The sequence below is a fragment of the Hirundo rustica genome, chromosome 6, assembly GCF_015227805.2.
Source record: "Hirundo rustica isolate bHirRus1 chromosome 6, bHirRus1.pri.v3, whole genome shotgun sequence".
Taxonomy (NCBI): domain Eukaryota; kingdom Metazoa; phylum Chordata; class Aves; order Passeriformes; family Hirundinidae; genus Hirundo; species Hirundo rustica.
The window spans coordinates 23,335,194-23,362,832 of NC_053455.1; the positions used below are offsets into that span (position 1 = coordinate 23,335,194).

At 45.4% G+C, this 27,639-nt stretch overlaps 1 protein-coding gene across 2 annotated transcripts; it reads left to right on the plus strand.

The window, feature by feature from the left end:
* Positions 1-27,185, plus strand: NEK9 (NIMA related kinase 9). 2 transcript variants are annotated; one of them, XM_040067024.2, is made up of 22 exons: positions 1-255; positions 1,414-1,591; positions 4,644-4,699; positions 5,548-5,618; positions 9,367-9,472; positions 12,443-12,574; positions 13,563-13,673; positions 14,235-14,299; positions 15,248-15,298; positions 16,028-16,220; positions 17,442-17,586; positions 18,557-18,757; positions 19,145-19,191; positions 20,018-20,173; positions 20,602-20,710; positions 21,246-21,407; positions 21,780-21,950; positions 22,163-22,222; positions 22,796-22,986; positions 23,217-23,381; positions 24,067-24,279; positions 24,680-27,185. In XM_040067024.2, exons 1-22 carry the CDS (start codon positions 67-69, stop codon positions 24,800-24,802), a joined length of 2,895 nt encoding a protein of 964 aa, XP_039922958.1. In that variant the 5' UTR covers positions 1-66; the 3' UTR covers positions 24,803-27,185. The 2 variants fall into 2 exon arrangements, with proteins under 2 accessions (XP_039922958.1, XP_039922959.1); XM_040067025.2 differs by lacking the exon at positions 1-255 and adding an exon at positions 735-813.
* Positions 27,186-27,639: the final 454 nt, after the last annotated feature.

The following is a 27,639-nucleotide window of genomic DNA, read 5'->3' on the forward strand; positions in this document are numbered from 1 at the left end:
GGAGCCGACATGGAGCCCGCGGGGCCGCGCTGAGGGAGCGCCGGGCCGAGCGGGGCCGCCATCGCCATGTCGCTGGGCGAGTACGAGCGGCACTGCGACTCCATCAGCTCCGACTTCGGCAACGAGTCCTCGGGCAGGGGCGGCTCCCGCGGCGGCGGCGGCGTGCCCGGCGAGCAGGAGGAGCTGCACTACATCCCCATCCGCACCCTGGGCCGCGGCGCCTTCGGCGAGGCCACCCTGTACCGCCGCACCGAGGTAGGCAGGCGGCCCCGGCGGCGGGAGAGGGGCCCCGTTCCGCCGCCCCCGCCGAGGGGCCCCGCGGCCGCCGCGGGAGGGGCGGGGGCCGCTGCCAGGGCCAGCGCGGCTGTCGCCGGGGGCCGGTGCCCGACGAGCCGCAGCAGGACTCGGCCCCGGGGGTGACAGAGAGCCCCCAGGATGACATTCCCCGGCACCGCTCCGGGAACAGCCCGGTTACGAGGTGACAACTTCAGCCCTCAGTGTCCAGGGGTGCAGGGTCTGGGTTTTGTAACGTTTGGGCGCTGCCAGTCTCTGGGTCCCCTGAAGTTTCGCAGGGAGATGTGGATATTCTTCTGACGCTAGTAGACTACTCATTTTTCTGTTTTGTTCCAGTCACAGAGGACATGGGGGCATCTCATACAGGTAACTCACGTGTTCAGCATTTCAGTGTAATCAGGGGAGACTGGATGAAAAGCCAGTCCTCCCGTTGCTCCCAACTCCATTAATACCGTGCAGTTCAGTTGTAGTTGTGGTTTTAGTGGCTCTCAAGGAAAAATGCTTGATTTAGTTCCAAAGGTAAGTTCTTCAGGTTTTTTTCTGGCCACCCTGAGGTGTCATGGCTTGGGCAGGTGTAAGTGAACACTGTTCACTTGAGAGATGGCTTGTAGCATGGCTGACAACGTGTGTGGGCCTAACAAGGGTAAATTAAATCTAAATTCATTCTCGTTTCCTTATTGGCTTGTTTTGGGTTTTTTTTGTTTTGTTTTCTTTAGGCTTTTTCCTTTGAATATTTGTAACAGCTTATGGTCTTGTGCAGTATCTTACAGTTACAGCATTAAAAATACAATGTTCTCCCTTTATTAAACAGGAGTATGTTTAGTCTTTATTGAAATAAAACCCTCTGTCTTTCCCTTAGTTTGGTGTTTTGGTTTTGGGGTTTTTTTTTGTTTCCCAGAGTGAGTGTTGGCCAGCTAGAAAGATGGCTTCGGGCCACCACTATTTCTAATGACAAACAACAAACCTCAAAACTTAAGTTGTGAAGAATATTTGTCTGAAATCTGTCAGAGACAGGAAAGTCTTTTACTTTTCCTGCTATTTTAATTTCCTGCTATAAAGGCACGTACTGTTCTCTTCATAACAGTGTGTTTTTAATTGAGAGATGTTTTTGTGTTTCAGGATGACTCACTTGTCGTGTGGAAAGAGGTGGACCTGACCCGGCTGTCAGAAAAGGAGCGTCGTGATGCTTTGAATGAAATCGTTATCCTGGCCCTGTTGCAGCATGAGAACATCATCGCATACTACAATCACTTCATGGATAACACCACGCTCCTGATTGAGCTGGAGTACTGTAATGGTGAGATCCCTACTCCCATTTATAAACAGGCAGCTGCCACGTGTTTGGGTCACCCTCCTGCAGAACCTGCAGCAAGTATTTCTTGTGTGGTATCATCTGGAGAGCAAAGAAGTGGAGGTGAATTCTGCAGCATAGCTCCTGAAGAAGAGACTGAGAACCTTTCTGATTTGTGTCTCAGGTGCCAAAAAAAGAAACCCGGTAGTTAGTGGAGGCAGTCTATGCAGCAGATGATTTTTTGAGTTTTCTGAATGGCTGGTGCACTGGAAGGAGTGGACAGTTGGTGATAAACACTTCTAGTGCACCTTGTTGTGTTCTTTTAGGAGTGCAGTGGGAAAAGACCATGAGACTATCTGGGCTTCTACCAGTACAAAGCAGGGCTGTGTTTTCAGTACTGTCACTTAAACAGGTTTATAATTTGGCAATTATAAATCAGAGCTTAAAAATGTCCTGGTACATTGCAGTCAGGACTTTTCCCCTCCTTCTGCTTTCAGCTTTTACATTTACTATTAAAAAAACCCGAACAACAAACCTGGTCCTTCTGGTGGTGGAGAAAATTTTAAAATTCTGTCCAAGAGTGGCTCAGGTGGTGGTGTTGGAGTTGCAGGGGAAGCAGTCCTAGCTTGGATGGAGCGATAGAAGGATTTGCAATGAGGTTTTGACTAGCAGCTGCTCTTAGAGGCAGGAAGAGGAGCCCATACACAGCTTACACTGCTGGAACAGGATATGGGCCCAGAACTGCAGTGTGGTTCCTGTTTGGGTGAATGGGACAGCTCCCCAGGCAAAGTATCTGGTGTTTGTGTAGGGCTTGTGTTAAGCCTTGGCTCATCAGTAGAAACATTTTTTGCTGGAAAAGGATATCATCGTGTTGTGATCACCTTGTACAACAGATTGCTTTCACTGGAACAGGTTGGAGAGCACAGCAGAGTGGTGCAAAGTCTACTTGAAGGGTGTCAGACACCCTGGTTGGCAGCTTGGCCAAAGCTGGTTTTTCTTCTCCGTTTTTTGTTCTTGTGGAGCTTGGAGTCCAGTGCAAGCATAGAGGAATGTTAGCTCTTTGAGGCACCTTTTATTTTAGGGGTTCTCTCTCTGTGTGGATTACTTACTTGCCCTGAAAAGACTGCGTGCTTGAGGCCATTATAAATTTGTTGGAGGGCATAGAGAAGGGCTGCATAGTATTAATGTCTCTGCAAATTTGTAAATGCCTCTGTTGGCTTTGAGATAATAACCAAGAAATGAGTGTATAGCTCGTGTTGCCTGAATGTATCTGAATGGTAGAGAACAAGGCACATGAGAAAGAAGAAATCTTGTTTGGACTTCCACATAGTGGTTTTGCCAATGCATTAGTAGTTGTTTCTTTGGCCTCTTTTTTTTTTTTTTTTTTTTTACAGTGTACAAGCCCGAGATAATTTGTGAGTAATTTTTAAAGTAAGGCTGGACTAGTCACTGTCAGACGCTCCTCAGTATAAGGTTTTACTGTTTAATTGGCTTGTCTCTTCTGAAAATCTAGAAAATAATTTCAAATTTCACTAAACGTTGCCCGTTTTACAGAGGAGGAAGCCAAGTTATTGATTTGTTTGCCTTTATTTCCATGTGTATATCATGGTCCTGTAAGACTTGGATTTACCATGGCATAACACCAGTAAATACAAATGAAATATATTTGAGAAGAAATATCACATAAAATACAGTAATTGAAAAGAGAATAACCTATGTTGGAAGATTAGATGAAACAAATACTGAATTAATTTGGTTTTCATATGTGTGCATAGAGGTATTGTTTATATAAGTCAAGAGCTATATAAAACAAGAGCTAACTTGTCTCCTTGTGTAGGATTTTGGCAATGTAGTACCTATCATGCTGCTCTTTGTTTCAGAAAAGCTGCAAAAAAGATGGGACAAAGAGAGAAATGAAGAACATATTTGACTAAGAGCCTGCAAAGTTTGAATGGTTAGATAAGACATTCATAAGAAGAGGCAGAAGTGAATACTTAGGTTAAATTGTGAATGTGAAGAGTGGTTTGTAGCTAATCTGTAACGTGAACATAAGGCAGAAAAAAGAAATATTGAGAAGTTACAGCAAGGCGGAATGAGAAGAAATTAAGTGAAGGGAATCTTAATTAGAAAAATCTTCCTGACATGGAAGTCTGAATTAAGTCCCTCAAACAGACAAAGGAAACCTTGCAGCCTGTTTTGGACATTTAGCACTTGACAGGCCCATGGAAATCATGCAGCTGAAGGCTGTCTTGCATCATGGGAGTGGTGCTGGTGATCCATTACAATTAAGACATAATATATGATCATTGGGAATTGGAATAGCAACGGGAGGTGATCAGAGTTTTGGGATTTAGTGTTTGGGTGCTGATCTGTCAGGGAGTTTCTCTACCTGCAGCCCTCAGCATCATTTCTTTTAGCTTTCCTTGATTTTCAGTCTGCTGTCTTGAAGTCATGGGGTGCACTGAAGATTTCTGCTGATTTCAGGCTTCTGTTAGTGGTGCTGCCGTTGTCAGTGCTTTGTGAATTCTGCACCAAGGTATTTGGCAGGGCAGATAAAGGAGAGGCCAGTCAGAGCTGGGGAGTAGGTAGGGAAAGACAGTAAATTGTGCTTTCAGGGACTACTGTGACTTAAAAATTGTTTTCTTTCTCTTTTTTAATGTATTATTTATATGTATAATGCTGAACAGGACAATCTCACGTGATTTGGTGTACAGCTAATACATGTTTACATACCCCAAGAAGCACTTAAAAAAAAAAAAAAAGTAGAAATGTAGGGACTGCTGGCCGAGCTTACTGATTTGCTTTTCAGAGTGTATTAAAGGGTGGTGTTAAAGAATTGTCTCTGCCTAGATTTAAATATACCATTGAAGTTCTTAGATGGAAGAACTTAATTTTGTGAGTGCCTGACCAGTTTAAGTGGAGAATGCTGAGAGAGAGCTATAGTGATTGATCAGATCTCTTAGGGGGTTTGAGTATTCCCAGCAGCTCTTGAGCAGAGTAACTGCTGCCATTAACTAAGATGAACCTCTCTGTCTTTCTCATTCACTTGTAATTACAGGAGGGAACCTCTACGATAAGATTCTGCGACAGAAAGACAAGCTATTTGAAGAAGAGGTAATTTGGAATGGTTTGAGGGAGCAGTGGGGCTGGCCTAGTGTGCTGGGGATCTGTAGGGTTACTTGCATATTTCTTCAAATTTTTTTCATTGTGATGGCAGGAAATTTCTGTGCTTATCCGGGGGCTGGCATCCTCCTGGTTCAATATTGCAAGCATTTATGGGCTAGCTGAAACTTATTTTCCTTTTAAACTGTGTATAAGCAGGGTATAGTTCCAAGGGAGGAAGAATGAAAGAGAGCTACCTTTCTTCACCTTATCATCTTGGCAAACATTTAACTTTTAAACCTCTTTCTATGTTTCTTCCTAGTGGGCCCTCTATTTCTCTCTCTTCTTAATAATTTCGTAGGGTTTTTTCCCCAAGTAATTTCCTTGAATCTTTCTTACTCTTTTTCTGTCTTTATTTTATTTAAACTAACTTTCTGCTGTCTGCTTTCACTGCATGCTGAGCTGATTAATGATTACAGTTACTTGTCTTATATGGTGACTTCTAAAGCTTTCTGGCTCATGGAGAGTATTTAATGGTCCCAATTCATATTTTGGACACCACAAGTGTAGATGTTTCCCAGATGGTCATTAGTTTTCATTCTTAAGTCTTTCCACTTACTGGATCTCTGATGCTTGTCAGGACAGACACTATGAATAGAAGTAGAACAATCTACCTATTTCAATAACTTTTTTAGAGATTTCCAAGCCAGGAAATTCTAAAATTTTCATAATCCTGAAAGAGCATCTAAATGTTATGGCCAGGCCCTCTTGCTGTGCCTCAGTGTGACAGGAACATGTAGGGTTTTGTGGTTTTTAATTTTTTTGAGCCTCACATTATGCTTATATTCCTACCTATGCAGATGGTGGTTTGGTACCTCTTTCAAATTGCATCAGCTGTGAGCTGCATTCATCGAGCTGGAATTCTTCACAGGTGAGTGTGGCATGCAGAAAGCTGAGGTAACCAGTGCAGTTCATGGCAGCGAGTGAAGAACTTCTTTGCTTCTTTGTTTAAAACAAGCACTGAGCTTCTCTCCGAAGTGGAATAGCATCTCTGAGATGTTAAGAGTCCCTTTTTTATTGGGCTAGAAACCATCTTGTGATAAATGTGCAGGAAATCTTGTATTTGAAGATGGAACTGCAGCTGTGTGAGCAAAGAGTTTATCTACATAGGAAGGAAGTAAATTTGCCTTTTATTGCCATAGCACATAAATGGTGTTTGTTAAAGTGGGTAGGAAGAGCTTTTACCACAGGCCAAAGGTACTTCCAACCTGTTCCACTGTTAATAGCTGCAAGCCGATGTGTGCATCATTCTGTAATTCCTGGAGGCTAATGGTGACGAGGACTTTGCATTTGTACATTGCTCTAATATAACCCATGCGAAGATTTGTCCTGCCTTTGTCTGAATCTTATTTCTTTGGCCTGTTACTTAAGGAGCTAATAGAATCTGTTAGCTTGTAGTGATAATTTTCACAGTTCTGAGATTTTGATGTGTTGCTGATTACCTTTTTCTGTTGCCCTTTTCTGTTTGGGAGCAATGTGATCTGTGGATTTAATGTCTTATGTGTGTTTCAGGGAGGCTGCAATGCTCTGGGGAATATTGCACATATAGACAGCCACTTCCAGCACAGCTGGATCATGTGCTATACTAACTTATGGGCATAGCTGTGTGAAGATGTTTTCTGTAGGATAGCATCCTGGCTGCTGCCATTCTGAATCTTTAGTAACTGGCAAGCCTTGCTAATGAGGGGTTGGTAGCCTACACTCAGTAAAGTAGTGCCTAAGATTTTGGCCTGAAGCAGATGTCATGCCTGTCCTGCTTTGCAGTGATTTCCTGCTTGCCACTTCTGTACATGTGTGGCCCCAAATCCTTCCATAATAACGAATTGAACAATTATTTAAATGTTTGCAGTGATTTCCTTCTGCTGCAGACATTGTCAGAGTGACCCAGGACTTTGCGATGCCCCAAGTGGATGAATGCAAAGTGCTGCTTTACTTGACGTTTTCCTGATCTACACTGGGAAGTTGTTGATGGTACGTTAGGAAAAGAGGGTGTTACCAAGTGTTGGCCATGAAAAGCATATCGTGCTGCGGGGACTTCTCTCTATTTCCAGCCTCTTGTGTTGATCTGTGAAACTACACACAGATTACTGTGTCTGGGAGAGAGTGTTTTCTATCAGTTTTAGAGGTCAGTGTTTTTGTGGCCATCAGCCTTTCTGTCTCTTGGGCATAGTATGTCATAGAATCATGGTATCACTAAGGTCGAAAAAGACCTCCAAGATCTCAAGAGTCCAACTGAACACCACCACGTCAACTAAACCATAGCCCTAAGTGCCATGTCTGGTTGTTTCTTGAACACTTCAGAGATGGTGTCTCTACCACTTCCCTGGACAGCCCATTCCAATTCTTAAAAACCCATTTAGTGAAGAAATTCTTTTGCTATCCAACCTGGACCTCCCCTGGTGTGTCCTGTGGCAATTTCCTCTTGTGACAACTGTCACCAGTTACCTTGGAGAAGAGACTGACTCCCATCTTGCTGCAACCTCCTTTCAGGCAGTGGGAGAGAGTAAGGTCTGAACTGAGGCTCCTTTTCTCCAGGTTAAACCCCCTGAGCTCCCTCAGCTGCTCCTCATCAGACTCGTGCTCCAGGCCCTTCACCAGCTCAGTTGCCCTTCTCTGGATACTCTCCAGCACCTCAGAGTCTTTCTTGCACTGAAGAGCCCAGAACTGGACTTGAAGTGGGGCCTCAGCAGTGCTGGGTATAGGGGAGCAATCCCTGCCCTGCTCCTGCTGGCCACACTATTTCTGACATAACCCAGGACGCCACTGTCCCTCTTGCCCACCCGGGCTCATGCTGGCTCACGTTCAGCTGCTGTTGACCAGCACCCCAAGGTTCTCTTCTGCCAGGCAGCTTTCCAGCCATTCTGCCCCCAGCCTGTAGCGCTGCCTGGGGTTGTTGTAGCCCAGGTGCAGGACCCGACGTTTCACCTTACTGAAGCTCTACAATTGGCCTCAGCCCATCAGTCCAGCCTGTCTAGATCCCACTGCAGAGCCTCTTCTACCATCCAGCCCATCAGCACTCCTGCCCAGCTCGTCTGCAAACTGACTGGGGGTGCTCTCAATCCCCTTGTCCAAAACGTTGATAAAGATGTTAAACAGGACTGGCCCAACACTGAGTCCTGGGGAACCCCACTGGTTACTGACTGCCAACTGGATGTGGCATCCATCACCACCACGCTCTGTGCCCAGCCACCCAGGCAGTTTTTAACCCAGGAAGCAGTGCACTTACACAAGTCATGGACTGCCAGCTTTTCCAGCAGCCTTTTCCTGCATCTCTAAAATTCCTTTCTTGAAGTATCTCCAGCCTTCCTAAACCCATTTATTTTTAAGAGTAGTTTCCCAAGGGTCTGTCTGAACCATTGTCCTGAAATGACCAGTCTGCCCTCCAGAACTCCAAGGTGGAGGAGTTTTGTTGACCCCTTTCCTTACTTCACCGAGAATTGAAAACCGTCATTTTGTTGTTGCTATCTAAGACAGCCTCCAACCACCGCATCTTCCACCAGCTCTTCTCTGTTCAGAAACAGCAGGCACTGCCCCAGTAGGTTTTCTGACCAGCTGGATCACAAAGTTGTCTTCCATACCCTCTAGGAACCTCCTAGACTGCCTCCTCTCTGCTGTGTTGAGTTTCCAGCAGGATAAAATCACCCACAAAACCTGGTGATCATGAAACATCAGCCAGCTGCTTATGGAATCTCGTCTGGCTCTTCATCCCAGTTGGGTGGTCCTCCACCTGATTCTCACCCACAGGCACCGAGCCATGTTGTCACTGACCTTGGGCTCTGTGCAGTTGAAACGCTCCCTAAGGCGCAGAGCCACCCTGGTGCCTCTCCTCGCTCACCTGTCCCTTATGAGGAGCTGCACTGCAGCACTCCCGTGGTGTGAGTCCCCCCAGCACATTTCCATGATGACAGCTATGTCACAGCTTTCCTGCTGAACAGTGGCTCCCAGGTCCTCCTCTTTGTTACCCACGCTGTGTGCATTGGTGCAGGTACACTTCAGCTGGGGTGTCGATTTCACCCCCAACGCTGGCACACAGCCTCATGTCTAGCCAGCCTGGCCTTACCTCCTTTCCCCCTTCAAACCTGGACTAAAGCCTTCTCCATCAGCTCAGCCAACTCATGGGCTAGAGTCCTATGTCATGTGATCTTGAGGAATAAGGACATTATGCTTAGGTACTAGAGTGGCATCTGTTTCACACCCTCCATGTGTTTATATTTGCATACATACATATTCATACTTACACTTAAGATTTTAGTAGCTCAGCGTCTCCTGGCTTGGGTCTATTTATAAAACTAGCAAAAATAAGATCTGCTCAATGACCTTCATGCAAGAAGAAGCTGAGAGGGGGAAAGAACTGTCTTTGATCTGTGGCCTTTACGTAGGTGTCTGAGCCTGAGCTTTTGAAACTGTGTTGTGTTTGTGTAGGGAATGTGATAAAACATGGATAACTGCCCCAGTACTTGGGACAAAATTGCCTTTGGAGAACTTCGTGTATAGATGTGTGACAGAGTGTTGGCAGAGTAGCAAGTAGCTCATTTTTGGGGGGAAAGTGTAGTAATGTGTAGAAAACTCTGAAATCTGGAAGCGTATTTGAGTGTTTGAATTTCTTTTTCTCGTTTCAGAGACATAAAGACCTTAAATATCTTTCTAACCAAGGCAAACCTGATTAAATTGGGAGACTATGGGCTGGCAAAGAAGCTGAACTCTGAGTACTCTATGGCTGAGACTGTGAGTATCTGCCATCTTTGTGTGCAAACTGAGTTGTGTTTTGCTTTCATCTCTGCATGCCTTGCAGAAGACCAGGGACACTGTACATTCTTGCTGCTTGTTTTCTGTTACTTTCCTTTCCCTCACCCCTCAATTTCCCTCAGTGTTATGGTATCATAGAATTAAGGTTGGAAAAGACCTCTAAGGTCATTGAGCCCAACTATTAACCTAGCACTGCTGTGTTCACCACTGAACTATGTCCCCAACTGCTGCATCCACAGGTTTTTTTGAACACTTCCAGAGATGGTGACTCAACTACTTTTTTGGGCTTCTTGTTCCAATGCCTGACCCTTTCAGTGAAGAAATTTTTCCTAGTGTTTTGTGTGAACTTCCTCTGGCACAACCTGGGCCATTTCTTCTTGTCTTGTCACTTACTACTTGGTGACTGACACCCACATCAAGCTACAACTTTATTTCCTAACTTCATCTCATTAACTTTGGCATATTTGCTGGTGTGTTGCAGGCTGGAGTTATCCTTGCTTCCAGATTACATTTTGGAGGTCTGTCTCTCTGGAAAGCAGCAGTAGACTAAAGATAGGTGCCACTATAGGAATAGAATGGTACCAGAGCTAGTGTAGCCGTGCTAGAGAGCACTGCTCTTCTTTCCCCTAGGTGTGGTACTTCTAAAGGTGAATCTGTGTAACACAAAGGCAGTGCTAGCTGTAGGACAGAGGCAGCATTATAGTCACATCAGAACAATGCTCTCCCTCCAGGCTGGTTAAGTTTAACTAATTTAACAGTTTAACAAATTAACCAGTTTAACAAATTAAATTAATATTGTCATGCTGCTGTGCTAACAGGTAAATTTTGCCTCAGGTGGATCTGAGATAGCTTGGATGTGTGTGCCTGTCATTGCGCTGACATAGGCATGTCTCAAATCTCTTTAATATTTAGGCTCTGAACCGAATTATGAAGAAGTAAGAAAGGCACTTGTGCTTCTTATGGTAACCAGATGTATGATTTATTGGTAATGTTCCTGAAGGGGGGCAAAGCTTTGTAGGAGAAATGGATTCTACCAGAAGGTTGGCCTTGTTCCAGACCCTGCCAGAAAGCATTTTTGCAGCCAGTTATGACACAGGGTAAGCTGTATTGTAGGCACCTAAAAGGTTCAGCTTGGATTTCTCAGCTCCATTAATTTCTGTGGTGAGTGTTTGGCTTGGAAAGGGAGACATTGTCTGAGGTTCCTCTCTGCTAAATGCCTTTATTATAGTTTGGGACACGAGCCAGCTCACGCTTCCCCTTACCAGACTGTATTATTCAATTTAATGCCAAGGTGTTGGTGGTCTGTTGGGATGTGTAGTTAAATACTTGCCAGTCCCCTTCCAGAACATGAACATTATTGTGCAGTTCCACTATAAGTGGGAACTCAAGGCTACTGCATAAAACCATCACTAGGCTGGGCTGCAGCAGAACCACTTCTGGTTTGTCACACTTTTCATGGCCTTCTGACTTTCAGAGGCAGTTCAGTCTGTGAATTTCTGGGTTTGTTTTTTGCTTATTTTGTCTGTATTCATCTATACTTACTATGCCTGCAAGCACTGTTTTTTTCCTTTTTCACATATGAAAAGTTTTGAACTACACACCTTCAACTAGATTTTGGTTTTATATATGCTGGCTGTACTCTGGTCTAGTTGCTCAATTTGTAACCTAACGACCAGTGGCAGACTGGAAGTAGTTTTTTTGGGACATGAGTGCAGAACCTGTTATTATCAGTATTTGTAATTGTAGCAGTCAAATTGTGATTTTGTAGATGTTCACATCTTGCTGACTATACACTGATTTCTTAATGTATCATTTTCTACCATTTACCAAAGAAGATACAGAAAATACATCTGTCTTACAGAAAGCTTACATTATCCTTGTTTAAAAAAGGTTTAGGTGCAGTGTCCTAGTTCTCTGTGTGGTACTCAAAATCTTAGGGCTTCTAAACCTTCCCATGGCTGGGACTCGTGTAGCTCTGTAGCAGTCACGCTCTGTAACAGGAAATGGGAGGGAGATGGCAGATCCTGAATGTGCCCATTAGGTAGCCAGTGTACTTGCAGAGTCTCATGAAGGGCAGGCTTTGTAGTCCTTGGAGCTTTGCTGAGAGAGTTGAAAAGAGGTCATCTATAAATATTTCTCCTTTTTCTAAATTCTGTCTTATTTTGTTTTGCTGTCTGGTTTCTTTCTAAGGAGTGAGCTCCATTCTTCTGGAAGTTTCATTCTCGTATCTTTTATCCTGTTTGTTCTATGTCTCCTTGTTGTGACTTTGAGCTAAGCCACTACTTCTGCAGTACCTGGGAGGCCTTTGTATTTATGTGCAGGGTTTTGGATTTTTCGTGTGGTGGGGGTGTTTGTTCTACACAGAGCAGTTGTTCAGGAGAGTCCACTTCTGAAGTGAAAGCCTTTTGGGTGGGACTCAAGCCCGCTTTCTACGTACTGACCCAAAAGGAACCCTTCTTTTCTTTTGAGACAGAGCAGCCTTTGTCCTGGCAGTATCTTGTGATCAGACTGGCTCCATAGCTAAGGTCTGGCATCTGTATTTGGAGGCTTTGCTAGATCCCTTTTTCTTCAACCTCACGTGATGATTTCCATATGCCTGGTCAGTACTTAAGGCCCTGATTACCTCTAAATGATATGTATTTAAGAGAGGGGAAAGTCCTTGCTGTGTTTTTGTGACTATTACTCTAGTGAGAAGTATGTACCACGTCAGGTACATGAGGAGAGAGATGTCTAGGATCTTTTAGGAAGCTCAGGACCAGACAGGTTTGTGGATGACAGGGGAAAAAGTGTGTTTATTGTTCCCAGCCTTCCACCACGTTAGGGAGGTATATCACTTCAGTGCTGTGTCAGATCCGTGTCTAGCCTGTCCTGTGTGAACATAATGGATACAGAGCTCGTGAATTGAAGGCTGCTGGATCATTTCTGATTTTTGAATGTTATTTTTCCTAGCTGGTGGGAACTCCATACTACATGTCCCCAGAACTCTGTCAGGGTGTGAAATACAACTTCAAATCAGATATTTGGGCTGTGGGCTGTGTCATCTTTGAGCTGCTCACTTTGAAGAGGACCTTTGATGCTACTGTAAGTCTGCAAACCAATATAGACTGAATAACCTTATTTTTTATTGTCCTAAGATTCACACTTGGCTCATAGCTTTCTTCAGTTGTGTTTTTCTTTCGTCGTTGTTTAAATCTGCTGGTTAAAAAACAGTGGCTGAGAGTGACAGCTACAGCCAGAGAAAATGTCTGCATGATTCCCCTTACCCTTTGTGCAGATTTCCCTTCTGCCTTCATGCAGCAGCCTCTCTGGCTTCTGCCAAACCCACCCTTGTCTGCAGCCCGTGTTTACTAGATGCAGAATAATAACTGTGCTAATTTGTATCGTGGTTGTGAATGAAGTATCCTTTCCACTACACGGAGGAAGTTTGTGACTGTGTAGTCTTTTTGCTCTTTTAGCACTACTAGCTCTGTATTTTCTGTGTAGCATTCTGTAGCAAAAAGTTCCAGCCTTCAAATTTCATAAGATCTAATCCTGTTACTCTTTCTCAAAGCTTGGTTGCAAGAGAAGTCTGGTCAAGCTGGCATAGGGAGGGTGAAAGGAGCATTGCTGGCTAACACATGTGATTTCTAGCTTGTGCCATGTGATGGGAAAAGCTGCTAGTTGCCCTACGGAAGATTTTGTAACCCTGAAAGAGAAGGTGTGGAAATACCATCCTTTCCTGACTTTCTCCAGTGATGGCTCTCATCCCCAGCAACTTTGCTGCTGTGCTGTGCTGTGCTTAATGGCAATATGTGGCATAGGAGATTGCATGCAAAGAGAAACCTATTCTCCCTGCACTGTTAGAGAGTTTGGTGAAAAGCTAGATGTTGCCACTAAGTCCTAGCTATCAGAGGTACCATTTCTGAAGGAATTGTTATTGGATTTCTAGAGAACCTGCTAGGCAGAGAAGAAGAGGGGTGTTTCCTGTCAGAGATGGAGGAAGAAAATAGCAGTGGCCTGTAGCATCTCTCCCCATTGGAAACATTGTCCAATTTGGTTCCATTACAGCTGTTTTCTGGTTTCTACCTAGAATCCCCTGAACCTTTGTGTGAAGATTGTACAGGGAAATCGTGCCATGGAGGTTGATTCCACTGTCTATTCCTGGGAGCTGATCCAGATGGTGAACTCCTGCCTTGATCAGGTTGGTGAAATACTTTCTAACTTTCAGATACCCATTCCCAGCTGTCTCAGCCGTGGAATTCAGGGGTGAAGCACGATGACACGTCTGCTTCAGTATGTGAGCTGTTGATGCAGGGTAATTTTTGTGAGGCTTGAGGCATCACTAAGGTTGGGCTTTCTCCAGTCCTCTGAAAGCTTTGTCTCAGTCCTCCAGACTCTGGAGGTATGCTGGGTTTACTCTGATGACAAGTATTTAATGGGCTGGCAGAAGCAGTTACTTTTTAATGCAGTGCTGTGGAGGTAGGAGCATCATCTCAGTACGGTCTCTTAGGGCTCTGGCTTTCTGTAGGGAATTGATTTATTGAAAGCAAACAGTATTAATACCTTTAGAGCATGCAAGTTCCTCCTGGATGTCTGTGGTATTTATCCCTATTCATTCTAAATATTTGAATTAATTCCTTTCCCTTCTAAAGGGAGTCAAGGAAGGAAGTCCATGCAGGCTTGAATGAGGTCTTCTGGCCCAAGATTTTGTTGTAGATGATGAGTATTTCCCAGAGAATTACTTGTTGCTTCTTCCTTTCAGGACCCAGAAAAGAGACCCACTGCAGATGAATTGCTTGAACATCCACTTCTCAGCAAACGCAGGAGGTAATCAGATGGTCTTGCCTGAAACCTAGATAGCTGATGGGGAAAACAGGAGGGTTTGTGCAGGCTGGTGGTGTTTATGCTTTCATAGCAACATCCTTAAGTGAATTTAGACTGATGTGAGGCAGATATTTAAGTACTTCATTCTCTTTAGGGGAAAAGTGCATTTTTGCAGTCTTGTCATCTGATCTGATGTTCGGTTGGTGCATGGGAAAGGTCTCTGCATCTTTAGAAGCTGTTTTATTGGGAACCTTGTGGTATTCCATTCTGAGACTCTTTGAGGACTGCTTCTTTCTACTCTTCAAATTTCTGTGTTTGAAGAGTCACAGAGATCCTCTTGTGGTCATTGGAAAACGCCATTTTGAATATATATATTCAAATTATATGGATCGTTCAGTATAGAGACCCTCACTTTTTCCTTTTGTCGCTTCCCTCTTTGAGAGAGACTTGCACTGAAAGTGGCCTATTTTAGCTTAGTTTGACCATCAGCCTGCACACACTGTCTTGTCATGAAAGGGGGACACTAATTCTGGGCTGTTTCTATTCCACATAGGTTTATTTGGGAACAGCAGACTTAGTCATTTATACCAATACTCTTGTGCTTGGTGATCACAGAGTTTGAGTTTTGTCTTGCTGTTTGCATTGGTAAAAGCCCAGATCCTGATAATATTTAGCCATTTAAGATGATTCTTGTGCAATGTGGGTGTTGGTTGGCTGCATTTTCACACAGACGTAGTTTGTTGTCCTCAGCTCTTCTAGAAGTTTGTTAGCTGTGTGGTACATTACTTCTGCCCTACTTACTGTGTATTGCTGCGAGCTGGTAAACAGCTGCCATGTTTCCTCCAAGAGGCAGCAGCATTTTATTGGAAAGGAAAACTCTGTGTGCTGCTTGCCAGTAATTTGCATAGAGCAATGCTGCTGTTTCCTAAAATCCTTTTTCTTCCTTGGCAGGGAGATGGAAGAGAAAGTCACGCTGCTTAATGGGCCAAATAAGCGACCAAGGTAATTATTTAGACATCTGTTTGAAAGGAAGTACAGAGAGAACAGCTCCCCAGAGAGGAACTGAGAGTGTTAGCCTTTGACAACTTTAATGGAATGGTGCAGTTCAGAAGATTCCCGAATGCTAGAAATTTGACACAGCAGTTGCATGTTTACTGTGCTGTGTTTTACTCTCCCTTTTATATCCTACTTATTTGTATGGCTGGAGCTGTACTTCAGCAGGTCCCATCCAGCTGTAATCTGTCCTACTGAGGAGGTAATCTTTACACTCTACATACCTGAGTTGTAATGTAGATCTCTCCTTTCACACAGATTCCCTTCAGCAGGAGGAATATGACTGTCTGAATGATGAATATTACATTAATACAAATATCTTCTATAAAACGTGATATAGCAGAGATTCAGCATAGTTCCCAGCAAGCATGTAAGCAGGGTTGCTCTGTGAAGCAGGTAGTTTCTGTGACATATAGAGCTGGTTGTCTGTTATTTATCAGATAGAATTTGACCATTTTTTCCTCATAAACTTGGAAGTACTAAACTATCTGAGCACCTTAGGTGAAGTTGTCACAGTTCATGGACTGTTCACAGTTTGCTGGAAGAACAGATTTGAAAATAAAAGGCATGAATGGTTGTGAAGAAGAAACTGCTAGACAACAGCAGTAAGATGGGTGATGACAGAGAATGCAAACTCATTATTAAAAGCATGTGTGTGTTTTGGGGGGGCTTGTGCAGGTCAACTACCATGAACGAGGCTCCCATTGCAGTGGTGACTTCACGCACCAGTGAGGTGTATGTCTGGGGCGGTGGTAAATCCACCCCCCAGAAGCTGGATGCCATCAAAAGTGGCTGCAGTGCGCGCCAGGTGTGTGCTGGGAACACTCACTTTGCTGTGGTGACAGTGGAGAAGGAGCTCTACACCTGGGTGGTAAGTGAGACAAACTGCAGGAAGCGGGTAAGAGTGGGAAGGGAGGGTTCGCATCTACTGCTGACCATTCGTGAGCCTTTTTCAATCAGATGGGCAGGAAGCTTGGAAAGGGAGAAATCTCACTGCAGTGGACACTGGGGCCATCTGATTTGGGGCTGACCCAAGTCTCTCAAGGCAAGTGTGTTTCTAGGAGACATTTTCCATTGTGACAGGAAGTGTCTTGGAGACTTGCTGTGCGCTTGAGGTTTGTAGATGGTGGTCTCGTAGGCCCAAACGCTGAGTCAAGCATCTCTTCATTCCATTCCTGACTACTGGATGTGTAGTGGAGACTTAGTAATTCTCTGTTGGCTTTTTTGTTTTCGAGGAGGGTTTTTCAAGGTCAGAGTGGGTGGGATGAGTGACTTTTTTGTAATACAGTTGTCATCTGCAAGGCAACTTGCATCCGAAAGCAGAGGGATCTTATGCTAAACAACTCTGCTTTTTATGAGGAGTGGAAATTCTGGAATAGTTTAAAGTGAATAAAAAATGTTGGCATATAATGCATTTTAAACAGTTGAATTCAGTCTTCTCAGGTTTAGATGGTCTGTGACATGGAGGTGTTCTCCATCTCCAGGCTTCCATGGGTTTTTGTAGTGATTATACAGAATCTGTTGCAGCAGCTTAGAAGATAAGTCAGTGAGAAAGAAAGAAGATCCAAATAGGAGGGGAACAACTTGGAGTAATTTGCTGGATGCTCCTGAAAGAACAACCACTGAAAACTTTCAGCTGGCTATTAATAGTTTTAGTTTCAAGACTACATGTTTTGTTTTTCCTGTATAGTTACTGTGTCAGGCCATTTCAATGACATTTGTTTCAGGTTATGCATTTCTTTGCAGCCATTAGGATTAAGAAAAGTAGTTCAAAAAGTTGAAGGATGAATTTCTGCCCTACAACAGGGAGGAGGTTCTGTAGCCTGGCAGATGAGAGGTCAGCAGCTGGTGAGGAATCCCTGCTCCTGAGACTGGATCACTCCTTGTTAGTGAATCACTGCCAGAAAGCCTGTGCTGCCATTGAGGTTGTTGCCTGGTGTTACACAGGGACAGCCATCTCTTCCCGAGAGCAGACAGAACATTTTCTCTTGCTCCTTGCGGTCTTCTGTTGTTTGCTTGAGGTGCTGTTAACTATTGACACCATCTCTGGGATTGTGGAAAGGTAATCTCACCAGGTGTTTCTGTCTTGCAGAATATGCAGGGGGGCACCAAGTTGCACGGGCAGCTGGGACACGGAGACAGAGCTTCCTACCGGCAGCCGAAGCATGTTGAGAAGCTTCAGGGAAAAGCCATTCGCCAGGTGTCCTGTGGAGATGATTTCACAGTGTGCATCACAGGTGAGAGCTGGAGGTCCTTTGGTTCAGACTATAATGTATGCATAGGCACTGACAAGTCCCCTCACTTTGCTGAGCTGTTGAAGGTGTTTGCCTTCACCATCAGATTAGCACAGCTTTGTGCGCAAAGGAGAAAGCTCATCCCTCAGTTTTGAGGATAGTACCACCATCATTATGTTTGGAATAAATTATATCTCAACATTTGAGGTAGATCAACATTATTACGCAGAGGAAGATATTGACTCCCAAGAAGGAGGGGATTTTGCCAAGGATGTGCTCCTTTTTGGTGATAAAGCTGGGTGTTGTCCACAAATCCACATGTCTGTGCAGAGTCTCTGCGTTTACCAGTGCATGTGTTGCCATCATACATGCTTCTACTAAAGACAATGAAGCCTGCAGTCAAGAATGTAGGTATGTTTGAAACTCTTTGGACTGTGTGGGGAAAGAATCACCCAGTGATGAAAAAGAATGTGCATCTAGGATTTGCTGTTTAATTTAGAATGCTTGACATCTGGTAGCTGTCTCTAGTCCCTGCTCATACTGTAAAGGATGTGTAATGTGTGGTGTTGTCTGTTATAGAAGAATCTGACTCTCGCTTTACCCATGCAAATGATTTTTGAGAAGGTAGTTTCAAGCTTATTTTGCCAGTGCTGAAAAGGCAGAGATTTGACAGAGATAAGCTCAGGTGGTCGTTTTAAGGAAGGGGTGACTTAGGTAGCCATAGAATCAATTTGTGGGTTACTGTTAAAGAAATTGGCAGGCTCAAGCAAATATTTTTTGGCACTGAAGTAGCTGCAGGTTGACATGTAAGATCCATCTTAACATGAACAAGAAAGGACTCTATAGTCAGACATTCTTCTGCACTAAAGAGGATGGTTTCAGAAAAGAAGTTCCTCTGACCATGTCCTAAGAGGTTGATATACAGCCTAATACGAGCCCCGTGTGCTGACCAAGCTTCCCTTTTGTCCTTCAGATGAGGGCCAGGTGTATGCCTTCGGCTCAGACTATTATGGATGCATTGGCGTTGACAAGGCTTATGGCTCTGAAGTGCTTGAGCCCCTGCAGCTGGATTTCTTTCTTACCAATGCTGTGGAGCAGGTCTCGTGTGGAGATAACCACGTGGCAGTGCTGACCAGGAACAGAGAAGTCTACACGTGGGGCTGTGGGGAGTACGGTAGGTAGAGACTCCCTGAACCCCGAAGACACTGGGACATGCCTGCCAGAAAGTGGCTTGGTGCAGGTGTGTAATGCAGGGCCTGGGTAAGGGCTGCCTGGTATATACCTGGGGGCAAAAAACATTGTTTCTTTGGGACTTTCTTTCCTTGAAAAAATGGGGAGCTTGAGATTGAAGCCTTAGGACTTTACTCTGGAAAGCTTTAGGGTGCCACTTGGCTTCCCTGTGGGTAGGGCAATGGTTCTGTGGGTGGGGTTGGATTCCCTTGAGGATTGGCAGGTGATGATGGATGTAGGGGAGCAGGGAGATTATTTTGGGACTATACCAGTTCTTAGATACGGGCACCTGGTGAGGCCATTTTTAACTGCAGTATTTGCATTGATGCAGGACGCTTGGGCTTGGATTCAGAAGAAGATCACTACACCCCTCAGAAGGTAGGGCTGTGACTACTTCTCAGGATCTGCAGGGGCATAAATCCAAATTAGTTGCTGTTTGGAAGTGCTATCTCTCTGAGGCTCAAGTGTTTTTTCTGAGACATTATAGAGTTTGCAAGGGTTTTAACTTTGTTTCCTCACTTCATTTTGCTTCATTTCTTTCCTAGAGATTGTGGCAGAGTCATACCAGTCACAAAACAGATAGCATCATAGCTTAGAGCTTCATTGTTCTGATTTCCATGATGGAACTGGAAATGCCAGCTTAATGTTGTAGAAATCGTAGTGAGAAATACCAAACGGCTTACCTTGGGTCTGTAGAGGAAACGGACAGCAGTGCAACTACTGCGAGTCTTTGAATGTAATATAATGAGTTAAAGATTAGTTGAAAGTAAAACCCTCTTGAAATACAGTGCTGAGGTAACTGGAGTATTCAGCCCACTGGGGGTTAGAAACAAATGAGGATGTGCCTGGAAGCCAAAGATCTGTGATCACACAGTATCACACCCACACGGCACAGACACAAACCCAGCCCTGCTCATCTGACTGGGTTTGGTGTCTGTAGAGCCCATCTGGCCAGGCTGCCTATGCATCATATTTCAGGTTCCTGTGCTGGTCACTGGTGTCTGCCTTGAATATCTGCATTGTGACCAGAGTTTCCATATGCTACAGACTTTATGGTGTTCTTACACAAAATAACTGTATTGGCTATTGATAGTGTCCAGACTAGCTGTGCCACTGTTCTACCCTCATATGTTTTCCTTGTGGCAGCTTCCATGTAATAGGTGTTGGGATTTTTATTTTCTTAGGATATATTTCTTCCACCTAGGTGGATGTTCCGAAGACCTTAAACATTGTGTCCGTTCACTGTGGCTGTGATGGAACTTTCCTGCTTACCCAGACAGGCAAAGTCTTGGCATGTGGACTCAACGAGTTCAACAAGCTGGGCCTGAATCAGTGCACATCAGGGATAATCAATCATGATGTAAGTGTGTTTGGATCCCTGGCTCCAGCTCCCAGTAATCAGTAGTAGTATATGGGGAAATGGAAGTCCTGTGACAAAGCATTCATTAGCTTTGGGCCAGTGCTTTAATTCCAGTCAAGACAATGGATACTGAGATTGTGGGAAGCGGCAATTTGTTCCTCAGTTTTCTGTCTGCCCTGTGGGCTTATGTCAGATCTGAGGCAGTGAAACAGAGTGAGCAGCTCTGGTGACTTATCCAGTGATATGTATTCTGGCAGTTTTTTATCATACTTGTTTTAGGACTGTCCTAGGTCTTTGACTTTAGGTCCATTAAACCTAAACCTAAACTTTGGGTTTAATATCGTGGTCAGACCTGAACTTGCTTGATTAGGTCTTAGCTGATGAATGTGTGATTTTTTCACTCTGTGCTTACCCACATCTTTTGTCAGACATACTGTGAAGTGCCATATGCCACTTCCCTTACTTTGGCCAAGCAGCTGTCCTTCTACAAGATCCGTACCATTTCTCCAGGGAAGACACACACAGCTTCTATTGATGGTGAGAGCTTTGTGCAGTAAGAACTGAGTGCTGGTTGCTGAATTACATTTTATCAACTTTGCCCTTTCAGCCTGGCCATTGACACTGAGGGTTTTGCTCTTGGTAGCAAGATTTATGCCTGCTCCAGGGACTCAGGATTCCTGTTTCTCAGCAGTCTTGTTTCCTGGCCAGCTGAAGCAGCAATGTCAGCCTTCCTATTTTTTAAGGGGAGAAAAAAAGTTTTGGGAAGAATCATGCTCTGGTCTAGCAGAGAAATCATTTATGACAACTTAGGCTTTGCCCAAGTGGCATCAGTCAGAGAGCTGCGAGGAGTCCCAATCCCCAGCATCAGAAAAGGGAAGCAGTGGGAGAAGGAACTGGGGAGGTGTTTCCAGAGAAAACCCATTCTTTTTGGCTGGCACTGTCCCCTTCCAGCCTGGCTGGCCACTCAGCAGAGCAATTCCAGTTCATGGGCTGTTGCTGCCTGTGCTCTGTATGCATGGTTACTTGCGGAGTTGGGCCCTCACTGTGACTTTCTCCTCCCTCCTCCTCACAGAGCGAGGCCGCCTGCTGACCTTCGGCTCCAACAAGTGTGGACAGCTTGGTGTTGGGGACTATAAGAAGCACCTGGGAATAAACCTGCTGGGAGGCCCCTTGGGGGGTAAGCAGGTCATCAGGGTTTCTTGTGGAGATGAATTCACCATAGCTGCTACTGACGGTGAGTGAACTTTGCCAAGGTGTGGTGGGTTACTTTAAACTTAATCTGCAGAGGGGCTGACTGGCTCCCACTAATTTTTTCTTTTACCGGCCCTGCAGTGCGGCACTGAAATAAAGAAATCCTCCTAGACTGGGGCTGTCTTGCCCTGTTAATTGCCTCCATGCAGCCCCAAGTGTTTGCTGTCCCTAAGCTGCAGAGTACTGACTTGGTGGCTGCCTGTTAGGTTTGTTATTGGTGTGTTCTCACACTGTCAATATGGACCTGGTGGATTAAACACTTTGGGATAGCAGTTACAGCAGAAAGACTTCCTTACAGTAATTACAGGCTGAGAAGGAGGGAGAGAATTGAGTCCCTGAATTTCTCTCTCTTTAGACAACCATATCTTTGCTTGGGGTAATGGCGGGAACGGGCGTCTGGCAATGACATCGACTGAGAGAGCTCACGGCTCAGATATTTGTACCTCGTGGCCTCGGCCAATATTTGGATCATTGCATCATGTTCCAGACCTGTCGTGCCGTGGCTGGCACACCATAATCATTGTTGGTAAGTGTAAATTTAGGATGTAGTTTGGGGTTCTTGTTTATGATGATATATTCTTTTCCCAGGAGAGTATAAATCTTGCCTGAGAACAGAACAAATTTCTGGGGGAGATGTGGCAAGCTGCTCTGAGCCATAGGCCTGCAACACTGACTTTGTAGGAGTTATCTTGCTTTCTGTGTAGCACTCTAACTGAAAGCACGTTTCTCTCCTTGCAGAAAAGGTGTTGAACTCCAAAACAATACGATCCAACAGCAGTGGTCTGTCCATTGGTACTGGTGAGTCACCTGCCCTGGGGAGCTCTGGTTTAAGTCCACTCAGTGGTTAGTTTGAGTGCATGAAGTTTGGCCCTGCAGCACAGTGTCTTTATGTTTGAAAGGCCTCACAGAAGAGCTCAAAGGGAAGAAATCTAGTTGGTTCCATGAATGGGAAGGGAAGGCCCAAACCTGAGGAGGCAACAACTGAAACAGAGGAGAAACATCATAGGTGTAGAGAGGCCTTTGTAGTTGAGGAACTTCAATTTGACAAGGAAAAGCTGAGAGGAATTCCCTGAAGGGAGCTGATATGGGAAGGGGCTCTGTGGGGCAGTTGCTGTAGAGACGGAGCCCAGTTTCTTGGACCTGTGGGAGGCCTGGGGCCAAGAAACTGAAAAAGATTACTGCACACAAGTGCTTACGGAGAGGCCTGCAGGGAGCGTGAGGACCTAAACTGCTGAGGGAGATAATTCTAGCATGTGCTCCCACCATGACCATACAGTGCAAATTTGTGCATATTCTCTGCTCCATCTGGGGGTTGGTAACAGAAATAGCATAGGTGGGGAAAAGTATAAAGTTTTCACTTTTGTTTGCTAGTGGCTCAGAGCTGCACGACTGGGGGAGGAGAGGAAGAAGATAATGAACAGGAAGCGGAAACCCCCAATCCCAGTGGTGGCTTTCGGGGAACCATGGAAGCAGATCGTGAGTTGGGGGGCTGGATCAGCACTACAGAAGCTAAGGGAGGCAACAGTGCTGACAGCAGCTCCTGCCCCGGCTGGCTGCGGCAGGTAATGTGGTTTCTCAAAAATGCCTTGCAAAGGGGATCTAGGCTGGGAAAACTGGGTGGCCCCTTCCACTTCTGAGGGATACTCTAACAGCTTCTTAGAGCTGCGTTGCACAGAGCCCTTAAGGCCTCGCTGCCTCTTTAACCACAAGAGGGTGTTGGTGCATCGATTGAGAAGATGAAATGACCTGCAGGAAGTTGGCAGGCCTGACAGAGCTGCTTTCGTGTATCCAGGAGCTGGAGAATGCTGAATTCATCCCCATGCCTGACAGCCCCTTTCCTCTGAGCATGGCATCTTCAGAGCCTGAGAAGGAGACTCTTCCTTACCAGAAACTTCAAGGACTCAAAGTGGCCTCTGAGGAACCTGTTGGATTAAACAAGCCCAAAACGGACCCCTGGGTAATGTTATTAAAGTGGATGCTTGGCTAAAAGCTCTTGGGGACCATAAATGGCAATGTTTGAATTATGGGGAGAGCTGAGAAGAGACTGTTGGATTGGCTTAATTTATCTGGATGAGGAAAGGAGGGCTGGTGATAATCAGAGATGATGCTGCAAAGAGAAAATTTCCCCAGGATCTAGAACACAAAGCTGATTCTTTGTCAGATTTAAAGTAACGAGATCAGTTCTGTGGGAAAATGTATATTATGCAATTGGAAAAAGAAAAGAGAAGCCAAGGGCTCAGAGGCCTAGCAGAAAACAGAAATTTAGAAAGCAGAATTTGTTGCAAGATAGGAAGAAGAATTGATATAGAAAATCAATGAGAAATTATAACCTGTGAGACTACCTAACTCTAGGAGTTTTCTGTCCCAAGAGGAGGCACGGATCCTGCTCATAGGGACATAGGGGTAAACCAGATGGATTTTGGTCATAGGAGGACAGGAACAACCTACCCAGGGAAAGGAGGAAGCTATTGGCTTTGTACAGAGTACAGAAGGAGAAGTAGCTTGTTGACCCTGCCTGCTAGAAGTTTGTCAAGTCAGGAAACAAGCTGGGATAACACTCTGGGCATGTCTTTTTCTTGTGGTATATACAACTCCTGGCCTTGCACTCAAACCTGGCTTGACTTCCTTCCATGTCTCTGCAGCCTACTTGCCTGAGTCCAACATTACCATGTGGTGAAGGGAAGGATGCATCTCCTGGTTCAGGCTGCATGTGCAGTGCTCTGCAAGTGGAGGTGACACACCTCCGAGGCCTGGTTTTGCAGTGTCTGGATGATCAGAAGAAGCTGCAGCAGGAAACCATTCGTCTGAGTGCCCAGCTCCAGCGGTTCTGTAGGAGGATGGAGGAAATGCAGCAGGTGAGAATCCGTCATCTGGGTGCACAGCCATGCTCAGGGCTCACCATGCTCCTGCAGATTGTGCAGGCTGTGCAGAAGGAAACAGCTCTTAACAGCCGTCTCTATCAGAGCAGAATTTAGTGGGACTAAGAAAGACGCCTGTTTCTTGTATAAGCTGCTGATGCAGGCTGTGACAGTAGTGAGACAGGAATGAAGCCAAGAAGAGTTCCCTCTGACGACAGCCCACTCTTTGAGGGACGTGGGATTTACCTTTATTTCTCGTGATGAGAAGGGTTGGGCAGTCAGATGTTGCAAAGAGTCACAAATGGCTGTGGAGAATACAAACTGGGCCTTGTCCAGCTTCTAGCTTTTCTGCAGCTAGTCCTGGCACTGTTTGGGTAACTGCTAAGTCTTTTGACAGGTGAAGGTTCATTCCAAAGGAACACAGACAACCAAAGAGGAGATGGAAGTGGATCCGAAACCTGACGTGGATTCAGATTCCTGGTGTCTCCTGGGAACGGACTCGTGCCGCTCCAACCTCTAGTCTCCTGAGCCCACTGGGATCCATCTAACTTCACAGCACACTAACCGAATGCAGAGAGCGGCTTTTCTGGCGTCAGGTCACTCGCAGACAAGGAGCGAGGCCGGAGGCTCCAGAGCAGCACCCATGTACGTTTGTTATGAACTAGGAGTGAGTTTGAGAGGGGGAGGGCCCTTGAGCTCTAGGCCAGCTCAGTGATGGAAGCAGCAGCAGCAGCTCCTCTTTGTACCTTACCTGTCAATTCTGCACGTGAGGCAGAATGGCCCCATTACGGCGATGGCTCCAGTAGCAGCTTGTGGCCTTTTCATTGTTTCACTGTTTCCCAGGAGCTGCCTTTGGGACCCCAGTATTCATCACTGCATCTCTAGATGAGAGGAGGAAACATGTTTTGTACTGATGCTGGCTGAACCCTAAGACTCGCCACCTTCCTTTCAGAGGGGTGAAGGACTAGGATTCTCCTTACCATGTGGTAAGGCCCTGCCGGTGAGGCTGCTTCCCTCTGCCCAGGCACAGAGGGACCAGAGAATGTATCATTCTGGAGGCAGTGGAGATATTCCTCTTAGGGAGATAATAGTAGACAGCATGTCCCTGGCCTTGAGGCATGGCTTCTGGCCATATGGCTGTGTCCACTGGTCTGCATAGACAGAGTTTGAAGGCTTTATTCTGGGTGCCGAGGGCTTTCCAACTTCCAGGCAATGCACCGAGATGAGTGAATCAGGTGTTTCCCATAGCAGTAGAGGGGTCTGTCTGAGATTTGATCTGCAGTTCTCAATTTCAGACCACCTGCCTCCCAGCCAGATGCCAAGCATCTGGGCCTCAGACTAAGTTACTCATTTCTTGCTCCAGCTGTTCAACTTGGTTTGGGTGCCAGAGTTTCTGGTTTCTTGGCATAAGCCTGTAGCTGCTCCCTGCTTGGCTTCTCTTCTGCTCAGTCCCTATCCCTACACTCTGTGTGGGTGTGGGAAAAATCCGTGTTTTTCCACTCAGTGTTCTGATGAAGCTGGAATGCCATTTCCTACCCAGAATAGGTCACTACTGCTGTGGTCACAGGATGTAGCCTTCCCCAAAGACCATGATTGATCAAACCTCAGCCCGGAATTCACCTTCTTGCAAGAAGTGAGAAACTTTCCCAAGAAAATTTGAGATGGGAAGAGGCACGGTCTGATGCTCAAGATTTACTCATTTTCTGGTAGAGAATGAGGTTAATTTTATTCCCCTTAAATTTATTAACCAAAGTGACTTTGAAGTAAAGCTTATGGGATTGGTAGGATCCCTGGGAGCAGCTAGCTCCCCTGCCTTACGTGGCGCCTCCAAGGAGTCCTAAGTTCTCTCACCTTTGCTGTGAGAGTGGGGTTATGATTTCATCAGGCTTAAATGATCCCCATCAATGGCATGTTACTAGAATTGCCTTAGGTCTACTGGAGGTGAATATCATATCACCTCTGACAGACTTCTTTCGAGAGACTTTTCTAGGGAATCCAGCATTCCCCATTTGTCTCTAGAGGTGGATGCCAAACCATTTGCTCGTGACGTAATGCTCCTTAAATACTTCTTTGGTGCCTATTGCTAGTATCTGAGAGCTGAATCAAGTGCTGTCTTCCCAATACAGTGTCCAGGGCAAGGATCGTTCCAGTGTGCCTGTCCATTGCTACCAAAAGCAGGACAGGAGGAGAGCCCTCCTGGGAGGTGGTGAGAATCAGGTGCCCTGGTACAGCCAGGCTTGTTTGCCCTTGTGACTCTGCTCTCCTTTCCCCCACGTGCGTTGGAGCCAGTTCTCAGGTCAGGGTCCCAGCCTGAGGGTCGTTGGTCACATGTAACAGTGCCTTTGAGGACTGAAAAGTTGAGCCTGAGCCATGTCCAATAAGCAAGCACCAAGCTGATGAGAGTCGCTCTCCTGCAGTGCACTGCTATCCTCATTTCTCAATGCTCTGCAGTTGGGAAGCTAGGTGCACAGACTGGATTCCCCTTGGATCTAGTGGAGGATTAGGGCTCCCGGCAGAGGATGCCCTGTGCTCCACAATCTCATATGTGCCTTAGAGGATTCACGCTATCCAGGTTGTGCCTGTTACAGACCACGGATTTCACACCAGCCAGCTATGCAACAAAAAAAAGCAGTTTAAAGGTAGCACCTTTGTCTTGGGCTGAAAACAGAAAGGCAGGCAGAAGTGCCTTTGAGCAGTTTCAAACCCTTTTTACTTCTCCCGTTCTTGCAGTGCTAGCTCCATATGTGTTGGTCTCCTGCTAGTGTTGCTACTGAGTTGTTGTAGTGGAACACAACTTATGCCTGCTCTGACACTCTGGCTGAAAACTAGTTTGTCGTTGTCTTTGAAAGGTTAAAGGGTGGAGTGGTTTGGAATTTCTGTTTAAATAAATGTTTAAACTCATACTCCTGTGTGTGAACTCTTGGGGGGGTTTTTTTGGTTTTTTTTTTTTTTTTCTTAATCCCAAGAGAGGAAAGGGAAATATGCATACAGTCATCTGGTTTTTGTTTATTTTCTGGTTTTGATTATTTTCTTTTGCTTATAGAAAGAGGGTGAAAGGGCTTTTAGGTTCTTTGCTCTGGTTAAAAAAAAAGTCAGTTTCTCTCTCGCTTCCTTAAGAGAAGGACAACAACCAAACAAAAAACCCATTCTTTTCTCCTACTGCTACATCTCCTCCTAGTGACGTCAGAAGCTTGTGTGAGTGTGTTTATTTCCACAGTTGGGAAATGAGTAACGGGAAGAGAGGCTTAAAGGGAAGAAGTACCCGTTTCTCTCAGAAGATCTTCACTGATCAATAAGGCCTACAGAAGGGAGAACCTGCCTGACACCTGCTCAGCCAACTGTTCCTGCACACTGTAC